The following is a 21059-nucleotide window of genomic DNA, read 5'->3' as shown; positions in this document are numbered from 1 at the left end:
ACAACAAAAAAAAAACAACAGCAGTGGTTGCCAGAATTTTTCCGTAAAATATATGGTAGCAACATTTTAGGTTTTACAGATTTGAACAGAAAAAAATGTGTTTCATTAACTGATGTAAGTTTAACAACCTAATGAAATACCAACATCTGTTTTGTACCTTTGTAATACACTGACAACCACCAAGAACAAATGGTGATGAGAAAGTCACATGATAAATTAAAGCTCATCACAAACAACTTTTCCACAAGCTGAGAAGGCATATACTAATATATAGAAGGTGCACGGTGTCATTCACACAAACACTAAACACCATCATGGTAACACACATAACATTAAAAAAATGCAATAAACATTAATTTAACAACATTAGACTTAACATAAAACCCTAGTGTACATAATTTTTTTTTTTTTTCCCAAATCCGTTATGAAAAAAGCTAATAAACAGTTATTTCAATGAATACATCAAATGTGAAGTATCACACAGGGATTTACTAACTGTAATAGATTACTAACTGTAATCTATTACAGTTATTCAACGTATAGACCCTTTTAGTGCCGACATAACAATTATGTCACAGGTTTAGCTGGAGGCAAAACAAAGGGAAAACTGGAGACAGCCAATACAAACCAGCTACATTTAAAAAACAAAAATTAGATGTAATACTAAAATACAAACAATTCTATGTAAATTAATAGTGAAAATTAAATTACAGCAAATATCTATAAAACAAAAGGTATTTAATTGTATAATGACAAAATGGAAAAAATTCTATATAAAAAAAATACAGACCATTACCTGTAAAATTACAATTATTTTTTACAGTGTAATATGCTGATTTGTTGGTCTGTGTTCATATGCATTTTTGTGTGACACATTTTGTCATCTTTTTATGGCATCGCTGCATTATAAGATTATATAAAAGGAGATCATCTTTGACAAATGTGTCTCAAGATTCTCATGTTCTGTTTTTTTTTTTTTTTTTTTTCTTTTGTGCTCCATCTTGTGTAATGAGTGAATACCTAATGGACACCAACATGAAAGAGGACTGTCAGCTCTAAGTCTAATGTAATAAGTCTAAGACATTAGTAATTATACCTCAAAAAAAAAAAAAAAATTCTTAATCTTTTCCTTTGACCCTGTAGATACATTTTAAATAACTGTTTAGCTTATCCATGAATGGCATTTTAATTTCCCAGTCAAATCTGCTATTTGCATTTAGCTAGTTGTTTTGTTGGCAGTGTTGTTGGAAGCCTTGCTGAGGAATGGTACTTCGGCAGGGAACAGCACTGCATACTGCAGGAAGTCATCAAATGGAACAGACCCTGGATCCCAAACCCAATATGAGGCACAGAAACAGGACTCAGCAGCAGATTTAACTAAAGGATTTACCAAAGAGCAAGCTGAAGGGGTACAAAGGTAAGTGATCTTGTGTATATATCATTAGGGCCCAAGCACTGAAGGTGCCGTGGTTCCTGTTGTTTTCTTAAGGATTATTTATTAATTTATTTATCTTTATTAAGATTTAGATGCTTTTGAGACTTTTAACATGCTTAAAGACTCATGGAATTTTGCATAGGCAAAAGATAGTACATGATCAGGCCTGGGGTGGCGAGGTTAGGTTCTGCAGCACCCCTTTTAGGCAGTCCATAAACTAGATACACTCACCAGCCACTTTATTAGGTACAGCCTGCTAGTACTGGGTCGTACCCCCTTTTCTACTCAGAGCATGTAGCCAGTTGATCTTTGCTGAAGTTTTCTTAATGAGAGAGAACCAGTTTGTCAAAAGACCTTTGATGAATGGAAAGACAAGGCTGCAGCCTGGCACAAACTTAGGGTCCTTAGAGGACTTTTAGCTCAGCATCATCTTCATGTCAGAATTTCTCAAAATCAGCTCGTGATCTTGTGATCATTGATCTTTTAAAGTGTGAAGATGTCGCACTCCGGGAGGTGAATGAGCAAATAAGGAGTACTTTCAGAGGGAAACTTTTGTCTTCTAGCAGGGTGCTTTACATTATAAAATTAGAGTTGTCAAAAGTACCTACTTTGGTACCTAGTCTGTACTGAAACTTTAAAAATGTGATGCTTTGAGCAGATTCATAAACATCTCTGATTGGCCATTGTGTTGACGCACTCATCGGATATGTCTGTGATTGGCTTCAATGATCAATGCTTCAAAAACGTTGTAAATATCATCAATGACGCTCTTCACCGAGTGCTTACACAGATACACACGGGAGCATTTGAAAGCAGGCATCTATTTCGGACTAGTCCACTGATAGACGTCTGCTTTCAAACACTTCCACTCCCGCTTTCAAATTCAAACACTTCCGTGTGCTTTCAAATACTCCCGTGCGTTGATCATTGTAGCCAATCACAGACATATCCGATGAGCACGAGAACATAATGGCCAATCAGAGGTGTTTACAAATCCGCTTAAAGCCTCACATTTTTAACATTTTAGTACCGAAGTCAGTTCTTTTGACAACTCTATATGAAGTTGGATTGGGTGTTAAGAGAAGAACCTTCAAGATTCTTATAAGTGTAGTGTCTGGACTGGATCAAGGTTATCAAATCAGCTATAGGCCTCAACAAAGCTTCTGACTTTTGACTTCTTCATGTAAATCACAGACCTAGCTCCAGTGCACCTGTACCAAATTACCCTGGTGTCACATTAATTACCTTGGCAGCTCCTAAGTGACTGCAAAGAGCTCCTAGAACACCCCATGCTGGGCACTGTTTCCATTTTTGAGACAAATGCTAAACTATTATTTATTGTAAGCTTTGTACTTAATCATCCTTCACATAACAGCACACTGCACAGTCAGGCAGGGGTCACGGGTGGTAAACGGCAGATTGTTTTACAGAATTGAATTGAGCAGATTTATGTTTGGTTGATTGTATTTTATTTTAATTATTTAACAGGCTGCAATATCAAGTAAGCAATGCAAGAATTTGTGTGCGCGCTCGTGAGGCGCCGGCGCGACCACTGGAATTTTTTTTCCTTCTAAGACAGTAAACTGTACTCCGTAATTTATGGTCATACAGGTAAAAGCAAGACATAATTCATACATTTACAAAAGACACTTAAATAACGAAAACAAGCAGAATGTCTGTTTCCTTTCCTAGATCTTTGGAGTGCGCCACAGAACCACTTTCGTTTTGTTAATCTGTAGACCTGATTATTTAAGTGAAATATTTTGCGTAGCCTATAGGCCTAAATATTCCCTTTTATTTTATATGTGTTATGTAGGCCTATAGTTTTATTCTGTTTTCTCCGTTCACAGAAGCGCTGCAGGTGCGTGATTTCACTGGTTTCAAAATGCACAACTACATGACATTCATTTTCACTTAAATGCTTGAAGGTTGGTGACATATATCATCGGAAAAACTAATGCCAGGGCATTGCCATTGTGACTTACCTAACCTATGATGACTTGACAGCTGAGCCTGAGCGCGTCAGCATGGGCATTTCACTCACTGTAGAGCCTGAGCGCAGGCATTTCACACACTTTGGATGTGTCAGCATCACATTTGCATAAGCTGTACTATGTGAATTCCTGATTGGTTGACTGCCAAATCAGAATATTAAACAGAACGATAAAATAACGTTATTAACCAGTTAATGGCCATTTCAAATTAGCGTTTCTGTTCAGAACGATTAAATTTTATTTCGTTTCCGTTTCTGGTTACGTTCCAAAATTTCGTTCGTTTCCAGTTTTCGTTTTCATTCCTTGAACCGGTTCAGAGCCCTGACAGACACACACACACTTAGAGAAGCTCTCTAAATTCAACTCATAATTAAGCTATCCAAGAATTTTATATGATATGTTCCTGTGTGTATGCATGTCCCTATGTCGTAATTAGCCTAGTTATGATTTGTAATTATTTTAGGATAAATTTAAATGCTTGTAACCATATGTAAGAATGTACCACTCTTTTAATGTCTCCCCACCCTAGCGAGTTTGGTCTTAAAATAATCCTCTCTGAATGCCTTAATTGATCATTTATGTTATGTTACGGTAAAATGCATTATGTTATTTTTACTATACTTTGGGTTAAAACTGTACTAATCATGACACTACCATAAACATGCAAATTAGGTCGTAAATGGAGACAAAGGGAATCCACTTCCGCTCAAAATACACACTCTGGATTGGTCAGTTTACCCAAGGAGAGGTGTGGGCTGATTTGTCCTTAAAATACAAGGTCTCTCATATCGTCTCTGGACTCTCATCGCTCACTTTTCTTCTACTTCTGCTGACGGGATGACCATCTTACAGCAAAACGTGCTTTCAAGTTGCCTCCGTTCAAACTTCCCGGCACGAAAGAAACCAACGAACTCCAGCCCACGAACGCACTGAATCTCCGTCTTGCATCCATCCACAACTGAGCACCAAAAATCCATGCAAGTATCGTTCTTATCGATCTTTAGATGCGTTAGGTTTATATGCCCTATTAAGGTTATGTGATTCTTTGCTGGCTCTCAAGGTTAATTTTTTGTAGGTTTTGCTATTTTTTTTTGTCTTCTCTCTCTGTCTTTATTTACTTTCGTTATCCTGTATATATGTATTCTTTGCTTAGATTTAGTTGTATGTATTCGTAGTTTCATGTATTAAAAATCCATTATATTCAAGCTCGATTGTCTCTGTGCTGCTCATAAACCAGGTCACTTTAATGTTTTGATTTTCGCTACATGCTTGTGTACTGTTAGTACTAGAATAGGAGAATTCTTCCTCTTGGCCAGAACAATAATCTCCTTTTTAAAAGTTGATAAAAAGATCACACTGGTAAGTTTGGTGGACAAACCGACCAGTCTTTTTGAAATTAATTCTAAAACTAATTATGCAAACTGATCTAGACCATATATATTCTTAATTAAAAAAATCTGTTATTTATATATATATATATATATATATATATATATATATATATATATATATATATATATATATATATATATTTACAGTGGGTACGGAAAGTATTCAGACCCCCTTAAATTTTTCACTCTTTGTTATATTGCAGCCATTTGCTAAGATCATTTAAGTTCATTTTTTCCTCATTAATGTACACACAGCACCCCATATTGACAGAAAAACACAGAATTGTTGACATTTTTGCAGATTTATTAAAAAAGAAAAACTGAAATATCACATGGTCCTAAGTATTCAGACCCTTTGCTCAGTATTTAGTAGAAGCACCCTTTTGATCTAATACAGCCATGAGTCTTTTTGGGAAAGATGCAACAAGTTTTTCACACCTGGATTTGGGGATCCTCTGCCATTCCTCCTTGCAGATCCTCTCCAGTTCTGTCAGGTTGGATGGTAAACGTTGGTGGACAGCCATTTTTAGGTCTCTCCAGAGATGCTCAATTGGGTTTAAGTCAGGGCTCTGGCTGGGCCATTCAAGAACAGTCACGGAGTTGTTGTGAAGCCACTCCTTCGTTATTTTAGCTGTGTGCTTAGGGTCATTGTCTTGTTGGAAGGTAAACCTTCGGCCCAGTCTGGGGTCCTGAGCACTCTGGAGAAGGTTTTCGTCCAGAATATCCCTGTACTTGGCCGCATTCATCTTTCCCTCGATTGCAACCAGTCGTCCTGTCCCTGCAGCTGAAAAACACCCCCACAGCATGATGCTGCCACTACCATGCTTCACTGTTGGGACTGTATTGGACAGGTGATGAGCAGTGCCTGGTTTTCTCCACACATACTGCTTAGAATTAAGGCCAAAAAGTTCTATCTTGGTCTCATCAGACCAGAGAATCTTATTTCTCACCATCTTGGAGTCCTTGAGGTGTTTTTTAGCAAACTCCATGCGGGCTTTCATGTGTCTTGCACTGAGGAGAGGCTTCCGTCGGGCCACTCTGCCATAAAGCCCCGACTGGTGGAGGGCTGCAGTGATGGTTGACTTTCTACAACTTTCTCCTATCACCCGACTGCATCTCTGGAGCTCAGCCACAGTGATCTTTGGGTTCTTCTTTACCTCTCTCACCAAGGCTCTTCTCCCCCGATAGGTCAGTTTGGCCGGACGGCCAGCTCTAGGAAGGGTTCTGGTCATCCCAAACATCTTCCATTTAAGGATTATGGAGGCCACTGTGCTCTTAGGAACCTTAAGTGCAGCAGAAATTTTTTTTGTAACCTTGGCCAGATCTGTGCCTTGCCACAATTCTGTCTCTGAGCTCTTCAGGCAGTTCCTTTGACCTCATGATTCTCATTTGCTCTGACATGCACTGTGAGCTGTAAGGTCTTATATAGACAGGTGTGTGGCTTTCCTAATCCAATCAGTATAATCAAACACAGCTGGACTCAAATGAAGGTGTAGAACCATCTCAAGGATGATCAGAAGAAATGGACAGCACCTGAGTTAAATATATGAGTGTAAAATGGCTGCAATATAACAAAGAATGAAAAATTTAAGGGGGTCTGAATACTTTCCGTACCCACTGTGTATATATGTGTGTGTGTGTGTGTGTGTATATATAAGTATCTCGCAGAAGTGAGTACACCCCTCACATTTTTGTAAATATTTTATTATATCTTTTCATGTGACAACACTGAAGAAATGACACTTTGCTACAATGTAAAGTAATGAGTGTACAGCTTGTCTAACAGTGTAAATTTGCTGTCCCCTCAAATTAACTCAACACACAACCATTAATGTCTAAACCGCTGGCCACAAAAGTGTGTACACCCCTAAGTAAAAATGTCCAAATTGGGCCCAATTAGCCATTTTCTCTCCCCGGTGTCATGTGACTCGTTAGGGTTACAAGGTCTCAGGTGTGAATGGGGAGCAGGTGTGTTAAATTTGGTGTTATCGCTCTCACACTCTCATACTGGTCACTGGAAGTTCAACATGGCACCTCATGGCAAAGAACTCTCTGAGGATCTGAAAAAAAAGAATTGTTGCTCTACATAAAGATGGCGTAGGCTATAAGAAGATTGCCAAGACCCTGAAACTGAGCTGCAGCACGGTGGCCAAGATCATACAGCAGTTTAACAGGACAGGTTCCACTCAGAACAGGCCTCGCCATGGTTGACCAAAGAATATGCTCAGCGTCATATCCAGAGGTTGTGTTTGGGAAATAGAAGTATGAGTGCTGCCAGCATTGCTGCAGAGGTTGAAGGGGTGGGGGGTCAGCCTGTCAGTGCTCAGACCATACGCTGCACACTACATCAAATTGGTCTGCATGGCTGTCATCCCAGAAGGAAGCCTCTTCTAAAGATGATGCACAAGAAAGCCCGCGAACAGTTTGCTGAAGACAAGCAGACTAAGGACATGGATTACTAGAACCATGTCCTGTGGTCTGATGAGACCAAGATAAACTTATTTGGTTCAGATGGTGTCAAGCGTGTGTGGCGGCAACCAGGTGAGGAGTACAAAGACAAGTGTGTCTTGCCTACAGTCAAGCATGGTGGTGGGAGTGTCATGGTCTGGGGCTGCATGAGTGCTGCCGGCACTGGGGAGCTACAGTTCATTGAGGGAACCATGAATGCCAACATGTATTGTGACATACTAAAGCAGAGCATGATCCCCTCCCTTCGGAGACTGGGCCGCAGGGCGGTATTCCAACATGATAACGACCCCAAACACACCTCCAAGACTACCACTGCCTTGCTAAAGAAGCTGAGGGTACCTAAACACTATTGAGCATCTGTGGGGCATCCTCAAACAGAAGGTGGAGGAGCGCAAGGTCTCTAACATCCACCAGCTCCGTGATGTCGTCATGGAGGAGTGGAAGAGGACTCCAGTGGCAACCTGTGAAGCTCTGGTGAACTCCATGCCAAGAGGGTTAAGGCAGTGCTGGAAAATAATGGTGGCCACACAAAATATTGACACTTTGGGCCCAATTTGGACATTTTCACTTAGGAGTGTACTCACTTTTATGGCCAGCGGTTTAGACATTAATGGCTGTGTGTTGTTATTTTGAGGGGACAGCAAGTTTACACTGTTATACAAGCTGTACACTCACTACTTTACATTGTAGCAAAGTGTCATTCTTCAGTGTTGTCACATGAAAAGATATAATAAAATATTTACAAAAATGTGAGGGGTGTACTCACTTCTGAGATACTGTATATATGTTTTTCTCCAAAACACGTTGGCCACAATTATTGGCACCCTTTTATTCAATACTTTTTGCAACCTCCTTTTGCCAAGATAACAGCTGAGTCCTCACCTATAATGCCTGATGAGTTTGGAGAACACCTGACAAGAGATCAGAGACCATTCCTTCATGCAGAATCTCTACAGATCCTTCAGATTCCCAGCTCCATGTTGGTGCTTCTTCTCTTCAGTTCACTCCACTCATTTTCTTTAGGGTTCAGGTCAAGGGACTGGGATGGCCATGGCAGAAGCTTAATTTTGTGCTAAGTGACACATTTTTGTGTTGGTTTTGATGTTTGTTTGGATCATTGTCCTGATGGAAGATCCAACCACGGCCCATTATTACATTTTTAGCAGAAGCGTCAGGTTTTTATTATTTTTTTTTTATCTGATATTTGATAGAATCCAAGATACCATGTATCTGAACAAGATGTCCAGGACCTCCAGCAGAAAAATAGGCCCACAACATTAAAGATCCAGCAGTATATTTAACCGTGGGCATGGGGTACTTTTTATCCATGTGTGCACCAAACCCATCTGGTGGGTTTGCTGCCAAAAAGCTCTTTTTGTTAGTTTCGTCTGACCATAGAAGCCGGTCCCGTTTGAAGTTCCAGTCTTGTCTGACAACTGAATATGCTGGAGATTGCTGGAGGTTTCTGGATGAGAGCAGAGGATTTTTCTTGAAACCCTCCCGAACAACTTGTGGGGATGTAGGTGCTGTTTGATAATTTTTTTTTTTTTTTTTAGGCTTTCTGAGACTCAAGACTCAACTAATCTCTGCAGTTCTCCAGCTGTGATACTTGGAGAGTCTTTGGCCTCTCAAACTTTCCTCCTCACCGCGCATTAGGACGATTTAGACACACATTCTCTTCCAGGCAGATTTGTAACATCTTTAGTTGATTGGAACTTCTTAATTATTGCCCTGATGGTGGAAATGGGGATTTTCAATGCTTTAGCTATTTTCTTACAGCCACTTCCTATTTTGTGAAGCTCAACAATCTTTTGCCACACATCAGAACTATATTCTTTGGGGGTTTTTTTTCATTGTGATGAATGATTAAGGGAATTTGGCCTTTGTGTTTCCTCATGTCATGGCTGGACAATTTCATGTTCATGATTACCCTGGTGTGCTAAAAAATTTAAATATGAATGGGAATATACTTCAGAGATATTTTAGTCATAAAAAATTCTAGGGGTGGCCAACGTGTTTTGGAGAAAATCATTTATATCGTAACGTGATTTTCCCCCCACTTTCAATTCTTTTCCTTCAATGAAAGGTTAGATTTTTGCTAATTTTATGAATTAAAGATCAAAAGGATAAACAATGCAGATTTATTTTTATAGTCATCTTTGATCATATTTAGCAAGGGTGCCAATAATTCTGACTACAACTGTGTGTGTGTGTGTATGTGTGTGTGTGTGTGTGTGTGTGTATATATATACGTGTGTGTGTATGTATGTGTGTGTAATATATATATATATATATATATATATATATATATATATATATATATATATATATATTTCACCATTTGAGCTAAATTTATACATATTTTGTTTGGTGGAGAATGCGGCAACGTTTTAAACTTGGTTTTGTGAGTAACTCAGTTTTAATCTATGTGTGTTTATTCAGTTCAGTACATTAACAGCTGCTATATTTGTCTAACGTTTTAGCCAATGTTAATAACTGTTTAAAGTAAACTGCAGTTTATAATTAGGGGCCAAGCCCCGAAGGGGCTGTAGCCCCTATTGTAATTGTTAGTTTTTCTTATTATTATTTTTCCCGGATGGGAGTCAATGGCAGCCCTATCAACGGAACATGAGAAAATGATGAAATCTGGCACAATTGTAGAGATGGTCATGAATAGTGATTGAACTCTATAGCGACACCACCAGTTCAAAAATTCACTTTCCTAAAGGTTATAACTTTTGAACCATTTGCTCTAGAAAAATTTAATTTAGTACATCTGATTAGTCTTTTCATACTGATGCTATCCAACATCTTACATTGTCTCCACCCATTACAGTAGTGGCCATTTTGAAAAGTACATTAATCAGTTTTTTCGCTACTCCTCCTTGAAATTTTGTCCTATTTTGTCCAAACTTTGATCACTAATCTTTGGCCTGAGCTGCGTAGAAATGACTCGACAGATTTTTTTTTATTCATCTTTCTTCAAAAGTTATGGTTCAGAGGCTGTATCTCGGCCAAACTTTGAGCAATCAAAACAAAAATTGGTACGCTTCATCAGAACCATGATCTGAGGGTCCATGCCAAATTTGAGAATAGTGCCACCTACAGGTCATGAGATCTGAAAAATGGCTATTTTGGCTAATAACTTTTGAACAATTTGTCAGAAAATCATGATCTTGGTGTGTATGGATTCCTTGGGTCATGCCGAATCCGAGGAACACAGCGCCACCTAGTGTTCTAGAGATATAAGGATTTTTGTAAAAATGCTAATAACTTTTGAAAACATTGCCCAAAACCTGTCCGTCATAATAAAGTAAATGGAAAAACAGTTTTTTTCACTACTCCTCCTGCAAATTTTGTCCAATTTTGTCCAAAATCGGCTCCGATGATCTTTGGACTGAGCCGGACAGAAATTACTGAATGGATTTTTGATATACCGTTCCCGAGATATTTGTCTCCAAATGTGACCTTGCTTGTGTCTTATGTTAGTTAGCTTAGCATGCTAACCAGTTGCCATTCTTTCTAATGTGGCTCTTCAGCTATCAGGTTAACCATAAGGTGCATTAGCATTAAGTTAGCTTAGCATGCTAATCTGGTTAACAAGCTAAGTAATATATTTTTGTGTTCTCATTCTCACACTAAAAGTTCTCTTCAGCAGCCTGGTGAAACTGCATCCTCAAGTAGCTCAATGTGTAAAGCCAGATGCCTAATAAGCACCTTACCCAAAAATTGTGGGTTTGAATCCAAGGTGGAGTAGTTTTATGAGTAGTTTTGATTCCTTTTTTACCTGGCTCAGCATTGTACTGATCTTTATTGCTCTTGGATTAGAAATAAATGTTTTTATTTATTTATTTATTTTTTTATTCATGCTGTGTTCATTTTCATTTAAACTTCTGTACATTCTGAGTTCATTCTCACCCGTAATTCTGAACCTGCTGTTTTTCATGTTCGTTTAATTTCTGCTGTTTTTGCTCTTACTGTTCTGCATTGTGCTACAGCATGATGAGCTGCTGAATGATCTAAACTAAAGTTATTAAATATAACATGCGGTACATTTTTATAAAAATTCTTAATTTTGAGTTCATTTTCACATGAACTACTGAACTTCAGCAAATGTGTGAAGACATGTCTGCCCAGTGGTGCAACAGGATGAGTGACAGGCACATGACCCAGAGATTGTGGGTTCGAATCCTGTGTGGGATAACTTTATACAATGTAATGTTGTGTCATTTTGATTCCTTTATTATCCAAGTAAGAATTGTACTAATCTTTATTCCTCTTGGATTAGACACAAGTGTCTTTTTATTCATTCTGTGTTCGCTTTCTCATCTGACCTTCTGTTCTTTTTGAGTTCATTCTCACCCATACTTCTGAACCAACTGTTTTTCATGTTTATTCAATTGCTGCAGTTTTTGCTCTTCCTGCTCCGCATTGCGCTACAGCCCCTTCAGGGGCTTGGCCCCGTATTGCTGCTTGCAGCTATATTATTAAAATTGTTTCCGTGAAGATGATGAAATCTCTTTACAGCACATATTAATATTATCACGATCGCCTGTTAAGAACGACAAAATCTTCTTTGGCACAAAAGGATCTGCCGAGATCTAAAAGATTGTAATTGTGATAGTTGCAGTAAATCAGCAATAATATCACACTGAACGTGCTCAAATTTGAATCACGACTGAGTTTAGGATAGGTCACAGTACCTCTGACTAAACACCAAAACACCAGAGGGCAGCCATTTAAGGCCCGGTTTCACAGACAGGGCTTAGGCTAAGCCAGGATTAGGCCTAATTTTAGGCATTTAAGTAGCTTTTATAAACGTACCCTAGAAAAAAAAAAACATTACTGGTGTGTATCCTGAGACAAAACAGTAGCACTGACTTATTTTAAGATATGTCAGTGCAAGTTACTTTCAGTTAAAATAGCTCAAACATGTTTTAGTCTGGGACTACCTTAAGCCTTGTCTGTGAAACTTGAGGTAAGTGTTTAACATGTCACTGTTGTGTGGGCTCACTAATGCCACCTTGTGGGCATTCTTCCTTAGGTCTGCTTTTCTTCTCACTCCGTTGTTATTTCATTTGAGTGTTTATTTCAATTGTCCCTTTGGCAATTTTTTTTTTAAAATTTATTTATTTTTTTACTTTTTTTTAATTATTATTAATTATTTTCATTTATTTCATTGTTATTATTATTGGGCATTCTGTCTCTGTTACCTCACATACTTATTTTAATTTGGTTTAAACAATTTTGGACTTAAATTTAATTAATCAAGTTTTCTCTGTTCAACCCTGGAAATTCATTTAGAGGAAGCACCCCACCTTGTGGGCATTCCCAGCTAAGTCAAATTTTCTCTCTCTCTCTCCTTTTATTTCATTTGAATTATTTTACTTCAATTTTTCCTTTTTCAGTTATTTTATTTTATTTTTATTCCTTTACTCTATTTTTTATTATTATTTGGTATCATTCTGTTGCTTAAGCCTATCTTACTGTTCACACTTATTTAAGTTTAGTGAAACAAGGTTTTAATTTAAATTTAAATTAAGTTTTCTCTGTGTCATCCATTGGCATTTGCTTATTGATAGTACTCCCCCTTGTGGGCATTCTCAGATAGAGAAGGCTTTGCTCTCCTTTCTCCTGTTATTCCACTTTGAATTGCTTTATTTCTGCTTTATTGCTTTATTTCTATTTTTCCTTTAGTTAGTTTATTCTGATTATTATTATTATCATCTTCATTCTCTTACCCTACACACTTAATTATTTAAATTTGGTTTAAACAAGGTTTAAATTTAAATTAACATTAAGTTGTATTTGTGTACTTGCAGGTAGTACTCCCCCTAGTGCTCTGTGGGGAAACAACGGTTGTCTCCAGGTTGGGTGCCAGTGAGTGGAGTCACCTGGCCTGACAGACCTGACACTGGCTGTGTGTAAATCTCAGACACCTCTGTCCTCGAACCATTGGCGACGCCACACAGATGACATCAGCAATTGGGCACTCCAGGTGAAGGAGTCAAGGGCAATTTTGGTTAATTACTCTGATTAGAGTTCTGCGCTGATGGAACTACCCGTTTGGAGTAGCTAGCCACTGAGGTAGCCTACTTTAAAGGGGTTTCAGGGGAAACCCAATTTTGACTCTGCAGTCTGGCCGATGACACGCCTCACCTGAGTACTGCCCAATTGTGCAAAAAAGTCATAACTGTTTGAGTGGTCGCACCATGGTACAAGGGGGACGAGGGGCCCGGGGACACTGCAGTCAAGTGTTTGGGACCATCAGGGAGGTTGGCATTGCCACTAAATCTCACCTGAGTAACCTCATTTCACCCCAGGCATAGTTAAATGGCATACAGCCCATTCACTTATTATAAGCCATAGAGTATTCTCTGGTCGTTTAAGTGTTTGGCCCATCCTTCCTTTCTTAAGCCATACCATCTTCCTAGGTGTTATAACTCGACAGCACCCCCACTCTGTCAGGCCTGTCATAAACCCTAGCCGTGATAGTAAGCTTAGGCTGTCTTCTCCCCTATATCTTTTCCTGTTTTTATTTTATTTTAATTTATTATTATTTTTTTTGTCTTCAATTGTTTTTGTTTATTTTATTCTGTTCTATTTGCTGTTCTGTTGTTTTGTGTCTTTCAGTTCACGTAAAGGCATAGCCTATGAGAGCCATCAAGGAAACCTGAATAATATATTGATGACCCAAGCAGCCAGAGTCATTAGATGACCCACTAGATTACCACCCATCAAAATCTTTATTTAGATGTGGTGCTCACCCACACAAATCATCCCCACCTGGCCATTCACGGCCAAAGACAATAGGTATCTGGCCGACATCCCACTAACTGTATGCACCAGTTAGTCAAAATCGCATGCAAAGTGTACATAATCAAGTATTATCGTAGCTTGTTAATTCTGCACGGACCTGCATTGGCCTTTTTGTGCTGTCTTTCTCTCGCCAACAGTAAGCCACTATGTCCCGGTCATCTAGTCCCGCCGCCCACTGGGATCATCTTGAGACCTGGCTGTGCGCCATGACCAACACGTTCCTGCCTAACGCCACCAGCGTCCTACAGCACCTGAGCAAAGAGCAGCTGGACGACGACTTGAACAGGCTGATGGCCCATGATCCAACCCAGAGCTACAACCACAAAGAATGAGCCAAGATCATCGGTGGCCTCGCCCACAACCTCATCGCCCAGGCACGTCTGAACGAAAAGAGCAACATCCACCTGGAGCATGAAGCAGCAGCACTCAAGCTCCAGGCCAAGGAGGCCCAGAGGAACCAGGCCCACACTCAAAGTCGCCTTGATCAATTACTCCTCGAGACCCAGGACTGGTGTGGGACAGATGGAATGGACCCAGAGCTACAGGAGGAAGTTGAGAGACTCAAATGCCCTGGCAGAGCTTCGTGTAGAGACAGAGCATAGAGAGCAGCTGGAGAAAGAATCCAGAGAGGAACTAAATGGAAAACTCCGAGGTCAAGCTCTCCTAGCAAGAGCAGAGATTGAACTGAAAGAAAGGGATGCTAAGGCCAAGGCCTGTGAAAACCACCTGCAGGCGACCCGAGCTGAGATCCTTGCTTTGGTACAACAAAGACACTATTTAAAAGATGAACTTGACACTGTTCACAGAGAACTGAAATATTCTTACAGACTGAAAAGTGACCAGAGAGGGGAAACGCACACCACAGAGTTTACCCTGACCAGTGGGCCCAGGCCTCCCAGTCAAGAGTTCCTAGTGCAGAAGGGGGGTGAAAGCTCACTGCTTAAGACATCACCAGCCAGCATCATAGAACCCCCGTCAGCAGCAAAGGGGTGGGAGCCTTTCCAGAAAATCCTTGTCACTAGTCACGGCATAGCTCCCAAAGAACTTGACAAGCTGGCCAGAAACATTCCCACATTCACCCCAAACCCTGCGGGAGGCCACGATGTGCACGGCTACCTGCACAACATATACTTTCTCTTGCAATCTGTGGCCAACATGACTACATGGGACAGATTGTATCTGCTCAGAATCACGTCTAGACCTGAGGTGTGTAGTTTCCTAGATCGACAACCAGAAATAGATGAATTGGAGCAAGGGCTCATCACCACCATGGACCTTAAACAGGACCGACTTGAACTCTGTTTCTCCGGAATCTGCATCTTACAGTGAGTCATCATCTAGGAGTCCTGGCATGTCCACCCAAAATATGTGGGACTTAGCCCATAAGGCCTACTAAAAGCAAAAAACTGCTTCTGAAAAGACTGTGAAAAATCCGACAATTTACCCTGTCTCTGATCACTGTTCAAAACTAGCCCTAGAGGGCGCACAAGAATTCACGCATAGCCACATGGTTGATGGCCCTTCAGAGGTGCAACGTTGAGGCATGATATGCCCGGAATCACAAGTCTGTGCTGGGAAATGGCTTGGCTACCTGCCAAAACTGCTCTTATGACACACCAGCTGTGGCTCTGGACGTAGAGGGACCCCAGCAACAACTGACCTGTCACAGATACTTTGAAGAGAATGCGTGCCAAGGTATGCACACTGCCTACGTTGATGGATGTCCCTACAACCACGAGGGCATCCTAAAAGCAGGTGCAGGTGTACCACAGCACTTCAATTTGGGTCCCCAGTCATCGCAATATGCTAAGGTAGCAGCTATTATCATAACCCTTCAAATTGCCTCAGCCCATAACATCAGATAACTCCTTATTTGCCAGACTCCACCTTCTGGGCTGGAAACAAAATGGCTTCAAGACAGCAAACAACAAGCTGGTCAAACACAACACCTGTTCCAAGCATGTGACGACATCACAAGAACACACAACATGATCGTCTACTGGAAAAAGGTGAAGGGACACTCAAAATAACCAGGCCTTGACAAAGACTTGAATGACCAAAATGATGCCCTTGCCTGGTGCACTACATGGCAATCTATGGTCACCTCCAACCCAGCCACCCACCCTTAGCGTGGTAGCCGTAACCCACAGCCAGTGAACTCTTCCTGAAACATTGCCCACCTCACAGCCACTTTCGCTGGCTCCATAAATTTCCAACGACATTGCTGACCTTCAAGCTTCTTACACCTCCATACAAGCTATTATAAACCATCTCTCAGACCCCTTGAACCACCTGATCATGGCATCTGAACTCACAGCTGCCTCTTGCCTCAGACAACTGCATGAGATCAAACATATGCTGCATGTGAAAGAAAACATTCTGTGGTATGTCCCTGATGACCTCACAAGGCTTGTGGTGCCACGGTGCCAAAGCGGGGGTCATGCTAATGTATGCCCACGATGCACAATGTGCCGTACACTATGGTACCAGAACCACCTACGAGACACTGAAACAAGTGGCATGCTGGCACGGCATGCAGCAAGATGTGGCAGAGTATGTCAGATGGCGTCTGGTTTTCTGCCAATTCCAAACAGCATACCCAAATCACTGAGCCCCACTGCAACGCAGATGAGTCACATTCCAATGGTCAGATAGACTGGGTGGGACCCCTGCATAGGTCGACGAGGGGCAACAATTATTTCCTCATGGTCGCGTGCCAATTCACCAAGTGGATAGAGTGTCTTCAAGCACCCAATGACACTGCCCAGACCACGGCATACCTCCTGATGAACCACATCTTCTCCAGGTTGGGACTGTCACTGAGAGTCAGTTCTGACAGAAGCACCCACTTTAGGCATCCACATTTGGAAACTCCTGGGTGTACAAGCTCAACTGCACATCAGCCACCATCCCATCTCATCAGGCCAAGTGGAACGAACCAATCGAACTGTGGTCAGCATGCTGAGAATGTATGTGTCTGCCAACCAGAAAGACTGGGAAGTGAAACTTCCTCTGGTGCTCATTTCCATCAGAGACACCCTGCATGAGTCAACTCATGTGTCTCCCTTTGAACTAATGACTGGGCGGCAGAGGACATTGCCGCTGCACCTGGGAGACTCAACCGGGAGACTCCAGCCTTGTCACAGCCTACACCACTCACCAGTACCTCGATGAACTACATCGGCACCTGAGAACATTTGCTTTTGCCCAACAGCTTCAAAAGAGTGCTAAACGCCAGAAAGCATATTATGACTGGAAAGCATCACAATAAGAACTGGATGTAGGTGACAAGGTCTGGTATTAGTTTCACCCAGCCGCCTCCAATTGGCTGTCCAAGAAATTTCTGCCCCACTGGATGGGACCTCATGAGATTTGTGGACAAACTAGTTGCGTACCGAATCCAACTGAGCTGGGGACAAAAAGAACCAATTTTCAAATGGGTCCATTGCAATGAGATTTAAAAACATGTGGCTGTTGGCAGAGAAAGACAGCGAGGGGCTAATGCAAACTAAACCCAGTTGCAGTCCTCAATGCGAGAAAACTGTCCTGACCAACTAGGGCCTTCAACCGCTGACCTATTGCCTTTCTCTCTTTTCTGTAACAGGATGTTGCTGTGGCTCACCATCATGTGCCTCCAGTCAACCGGAGGACAGCCTCAATCAGAAATCACCTCACCAGGTTCAACATCACCAACTGCAGGACCCACACCCAGAAAGTGTATGTCTACCAAGCACACTACTCCCGCACAGTTGCACAATACAGCTGGGCAGGTGTCCAATGGGCAGAGGATGCCCTCACTTACGCAGAGGCTGACGTCAAGTACATGCTCACCCAACTGGAGAAGATGACTGTCACACAAGCAGAATTAAGTGGACACAACCACCACACCAAACAGTTCCTGGGACCTTTGCTCGGAGCCGCCGCTGCTGTCAGAATCCTGTTCAACATTGGCATGTCTAGTGTCAACGCAGTGAACCTAGCCACAGTAAGTCGGCATGTGGCTGAAATTCAGACTGAGATTCCACAGCTTGGAGAACAAGTCGCAACACAGAGTGCAACCCTGCAGACCATCGGCAAATCATTGAAAGGCACAGTGGTGGTCCTCCAATACTCACAGTGTTCTGCTGAACCAAACTGCGAATTCAGTGAAGCAACTGTTTTCAGTCTTCCAAAATGATTTTGCCCAAACTCAGCTGGTCACAGCCCTGATGACACACATGCTGCGGGAGGTGAGCTCCTCCATTGACAGCTTGGCCATGGGTAGGATTCCACCATAATTTGGTACCCCTGAGCCTCGTGCAATCTTTGCTTTTCCTTCAGAGACAACACTGAAGGAATCCGTGGGTTGCAGCCCATGAAAAGCGACACACGCTGCCCTGCTGAGACCAAGCCTCGCACTCAAGTCATTGGAACATAAGCCAAGATTGTGGGTAATAGGTGGCTCATCAACACTCTCACTTGTACAGCCACCATACTATCAACATGACACTGCCACCCATGTCAGCCTGCTCAACCAGAGTATGTGGATTCAAGTACCCAAATTTGCTATCCTCCACCTCGATGATCTGGCATTGTACCATCTCCTAAGTGAAGAGTATCGGTCAGAACTGGAAATCCCATTCTTCTTCAAGAATCACAACTTCACCCTAGATCCAGAACTGGAACTGAGGATTGAGAAACGGGGGTCCCAGCTAATTGACATTACTCCCCTCAACACGGCCCTCCAAGCACTGTCCCGACTGCCCATCCTGACGAACTCACCTGTTGTCCAAGCTTGGATTGCTGCCGACACGGCGCTTTGCCTCTCTATGGCAATAGGATACACCCTGACACTGGGCCTGGCCTTCATCCTGTTTAAACATAATTAAATCATAACGCGTTATGGTTAATTATAATATAGATCGACCAAAGAGGGAATTATGCACATATATTGTGAATTATTTACAATTTTAATTAATCACATTTGGTTAGTTCTAGTTTAATAGTTGTTTGAGAAAGACTATCCTAGTTTGTCCAGCAAACCATCAGTTTTCTCATAGACTATTATAAAAGGAAGTTATTCCCTGGCCACAAGAATTAACTTCTTATTCTAGCATTAAACAGTAAAGCAGTTTTGCAGAATCACAACGTAGAAGTGATTGGGTTCTCTGAATGAGCAGCAGAAACAATCGAGCATGAATATAATGTATTTAATATATGAAACTACGAATACAGAGGCTATACGGCTACAAATACACATAGTACACATATATAGAAAACGAAAGTAAAGTCAAGAAAACAGGTGATCAAAGGAATGGCGAATTACAAACAGTTAAAACCTTTGAGAGCCAGCAAGGAAAGTCAGTTTACACAGAGCTTAAAGCTTGTGGAAAGAAGTTGTTCTGTACTTGCATAAGTTCAGGTGCTGTGGTTACTCGCCTGTCTGTAGGAGTTTTAGGGCGCGTGGTTTGGCGATTGGTCCTTTTCCAGGAGTTTCAGTTTGTGCGGCTGGAGCGATTGGTCCTTTTCCGAGAAAGGGTTCTTCGGCGGGACTTTCAAACAAGGATTTAACTTAAGAGTAAAATAACCGGAAAATAAAGAAGAGAGAGTCCGTCTCCTAGGTGATGGAGGATGACCAAGGCTTGACAAAATAAAAACTTGTGCGACGAAGAGACGCGTGCCATTGTGTTTTAAGGACAACAGACCAGAATGTCTCCTTGGGTACGTCAGCCTATGGCGATTTTTGGCGGGCAAACTTTTTCTTTGTCTCCATTTATGACCTAATTTGCATGGTTTATGAAGTGTCAGATCTGAGTACATTTTCTTCAAAGTACCATTAAAAATAGAAGAATGCATTTTACAGTAATGTGACATACATTGTCAATTAGGGCATAACAAAAGCTTTACAATGAGACCAAACTTGTCAGATGGCAAAGACATAAAAGGGGAGATACAGTTTATACTTGAATTTTATCGTTTAGAATAAAACTGATACAACTACAGTCATAGCTAAGCTTATATACTAGGGATACATACATGCAACTTGAAATACAATGACGGGTACACTGTGGCACAGTCATATTTGGAGGATAAATGTACATACAATCTCCATGTGTGTTTGTGAGTGTCTGTATGTGTGTGTGTATTGGGGTTGTGGCCGGTGTCTGTGATCACATGGCCCTTAGCCCCACCAGGGTGACTCTTTGAAGTCCCTGGAGCTGGTGAGAATATCTTCTTTTTTTCTTCAATGAGGTAACAAAGGTGCCAATGGGGCAATTGGTCCCGGACTTGCCGGATCCGATTTGTGATTTACACGCACAGTTCAGGAGGCTAAAAGCATTCTGAAGATTCTAAAGTTGTGTAGCGTCTGGATAGATCCGGCTAGTCAATCAACTTTGGACATTTCAGAATGCTTTTAGCCTCCTGAACTGTGCATGTAAATCACGAATCGGCTCCGGCAAGTCCGGGACCAATTGCCCCATTGGCACCTTTGTTACCCCAGTAAAGAAAAACAGAACACATTCTCACCAGCTCCCGAGACTTCAAAGAGTCACCCTGGTGGGACTAAAGGACATATGGTCACAGACACTGGCCACAACCCCAATACACACACACATACAGACACTCACAAACACGCATGGAGATTGTGAATGTACATTTATCCTCCAAATATGACTGTGCCAATATGTACCCGTCGCTGTATTTAAAGGTGCATGTATTTATCCCTAGTATATAAGCTTAGCTATGACTGTAGTTGTATTAGTTTTCTTCTAAACGATAAAACTCAAGTATAAACTGTATCTCATCTTTTATGTCTTTGCCATCTGACAAGTTTGGTCTCATTGTAAAGCTTTCGTTATGCTCTAATTGAAAATGTATGTCACATGACTGTAAAATGCATTCTTCTATTTTTAATGGTACTTTGAAGAAAATGTACTCAGATCGGACACTTCGTAAACCATGCAAATTAGG

At 41.3% G+C, this 21059-nt stretch overlaps 1 protein-coding gene across 1 annotated transcript in view; it reads left to right on the top strand.

The window, feature by feature from the left end:
- The window catches only part of dnajb14 (DnaJ heat shock protein family (Hsp40) member B14), an 86443-nt gene that overhangs the window by 32435 nt on the left and 32949 nt on the right, over positions 1 to 21059 (top strand). The window contains exon 2 of the mRNA XM_051897005.1: positions 1240 to 1417. Within this exon, the coding sequence (XP_051752965.1) occupies positions 1240 to 1417 (178 nt within the window). The remainder of the gene's footprint in view (positions 1 to 1239; positions 1418 to 21059) is intronic.

Source organism: Ctenopharyngodon idella, chromosome 1, assembly GCF_019924925.1.
Source record: "Ctenopharyngodon idella isolate HZGC_01 chromosome 1, HZGC01, whole genome shotgun sequence".
Taxonomy (NCBI): Eukaryota; Metazoa; Chordata; class Actinopteri; order Cypriniformes; family Xenocyprididae; genus Ctenopharyngodon; species Ctenopharyngodon idella.
The sequence above is the reverse complement of the archived record's forward strand: the minus strand, read 5'-3'. Positions and strand labels throughout refer to the sequence as shown.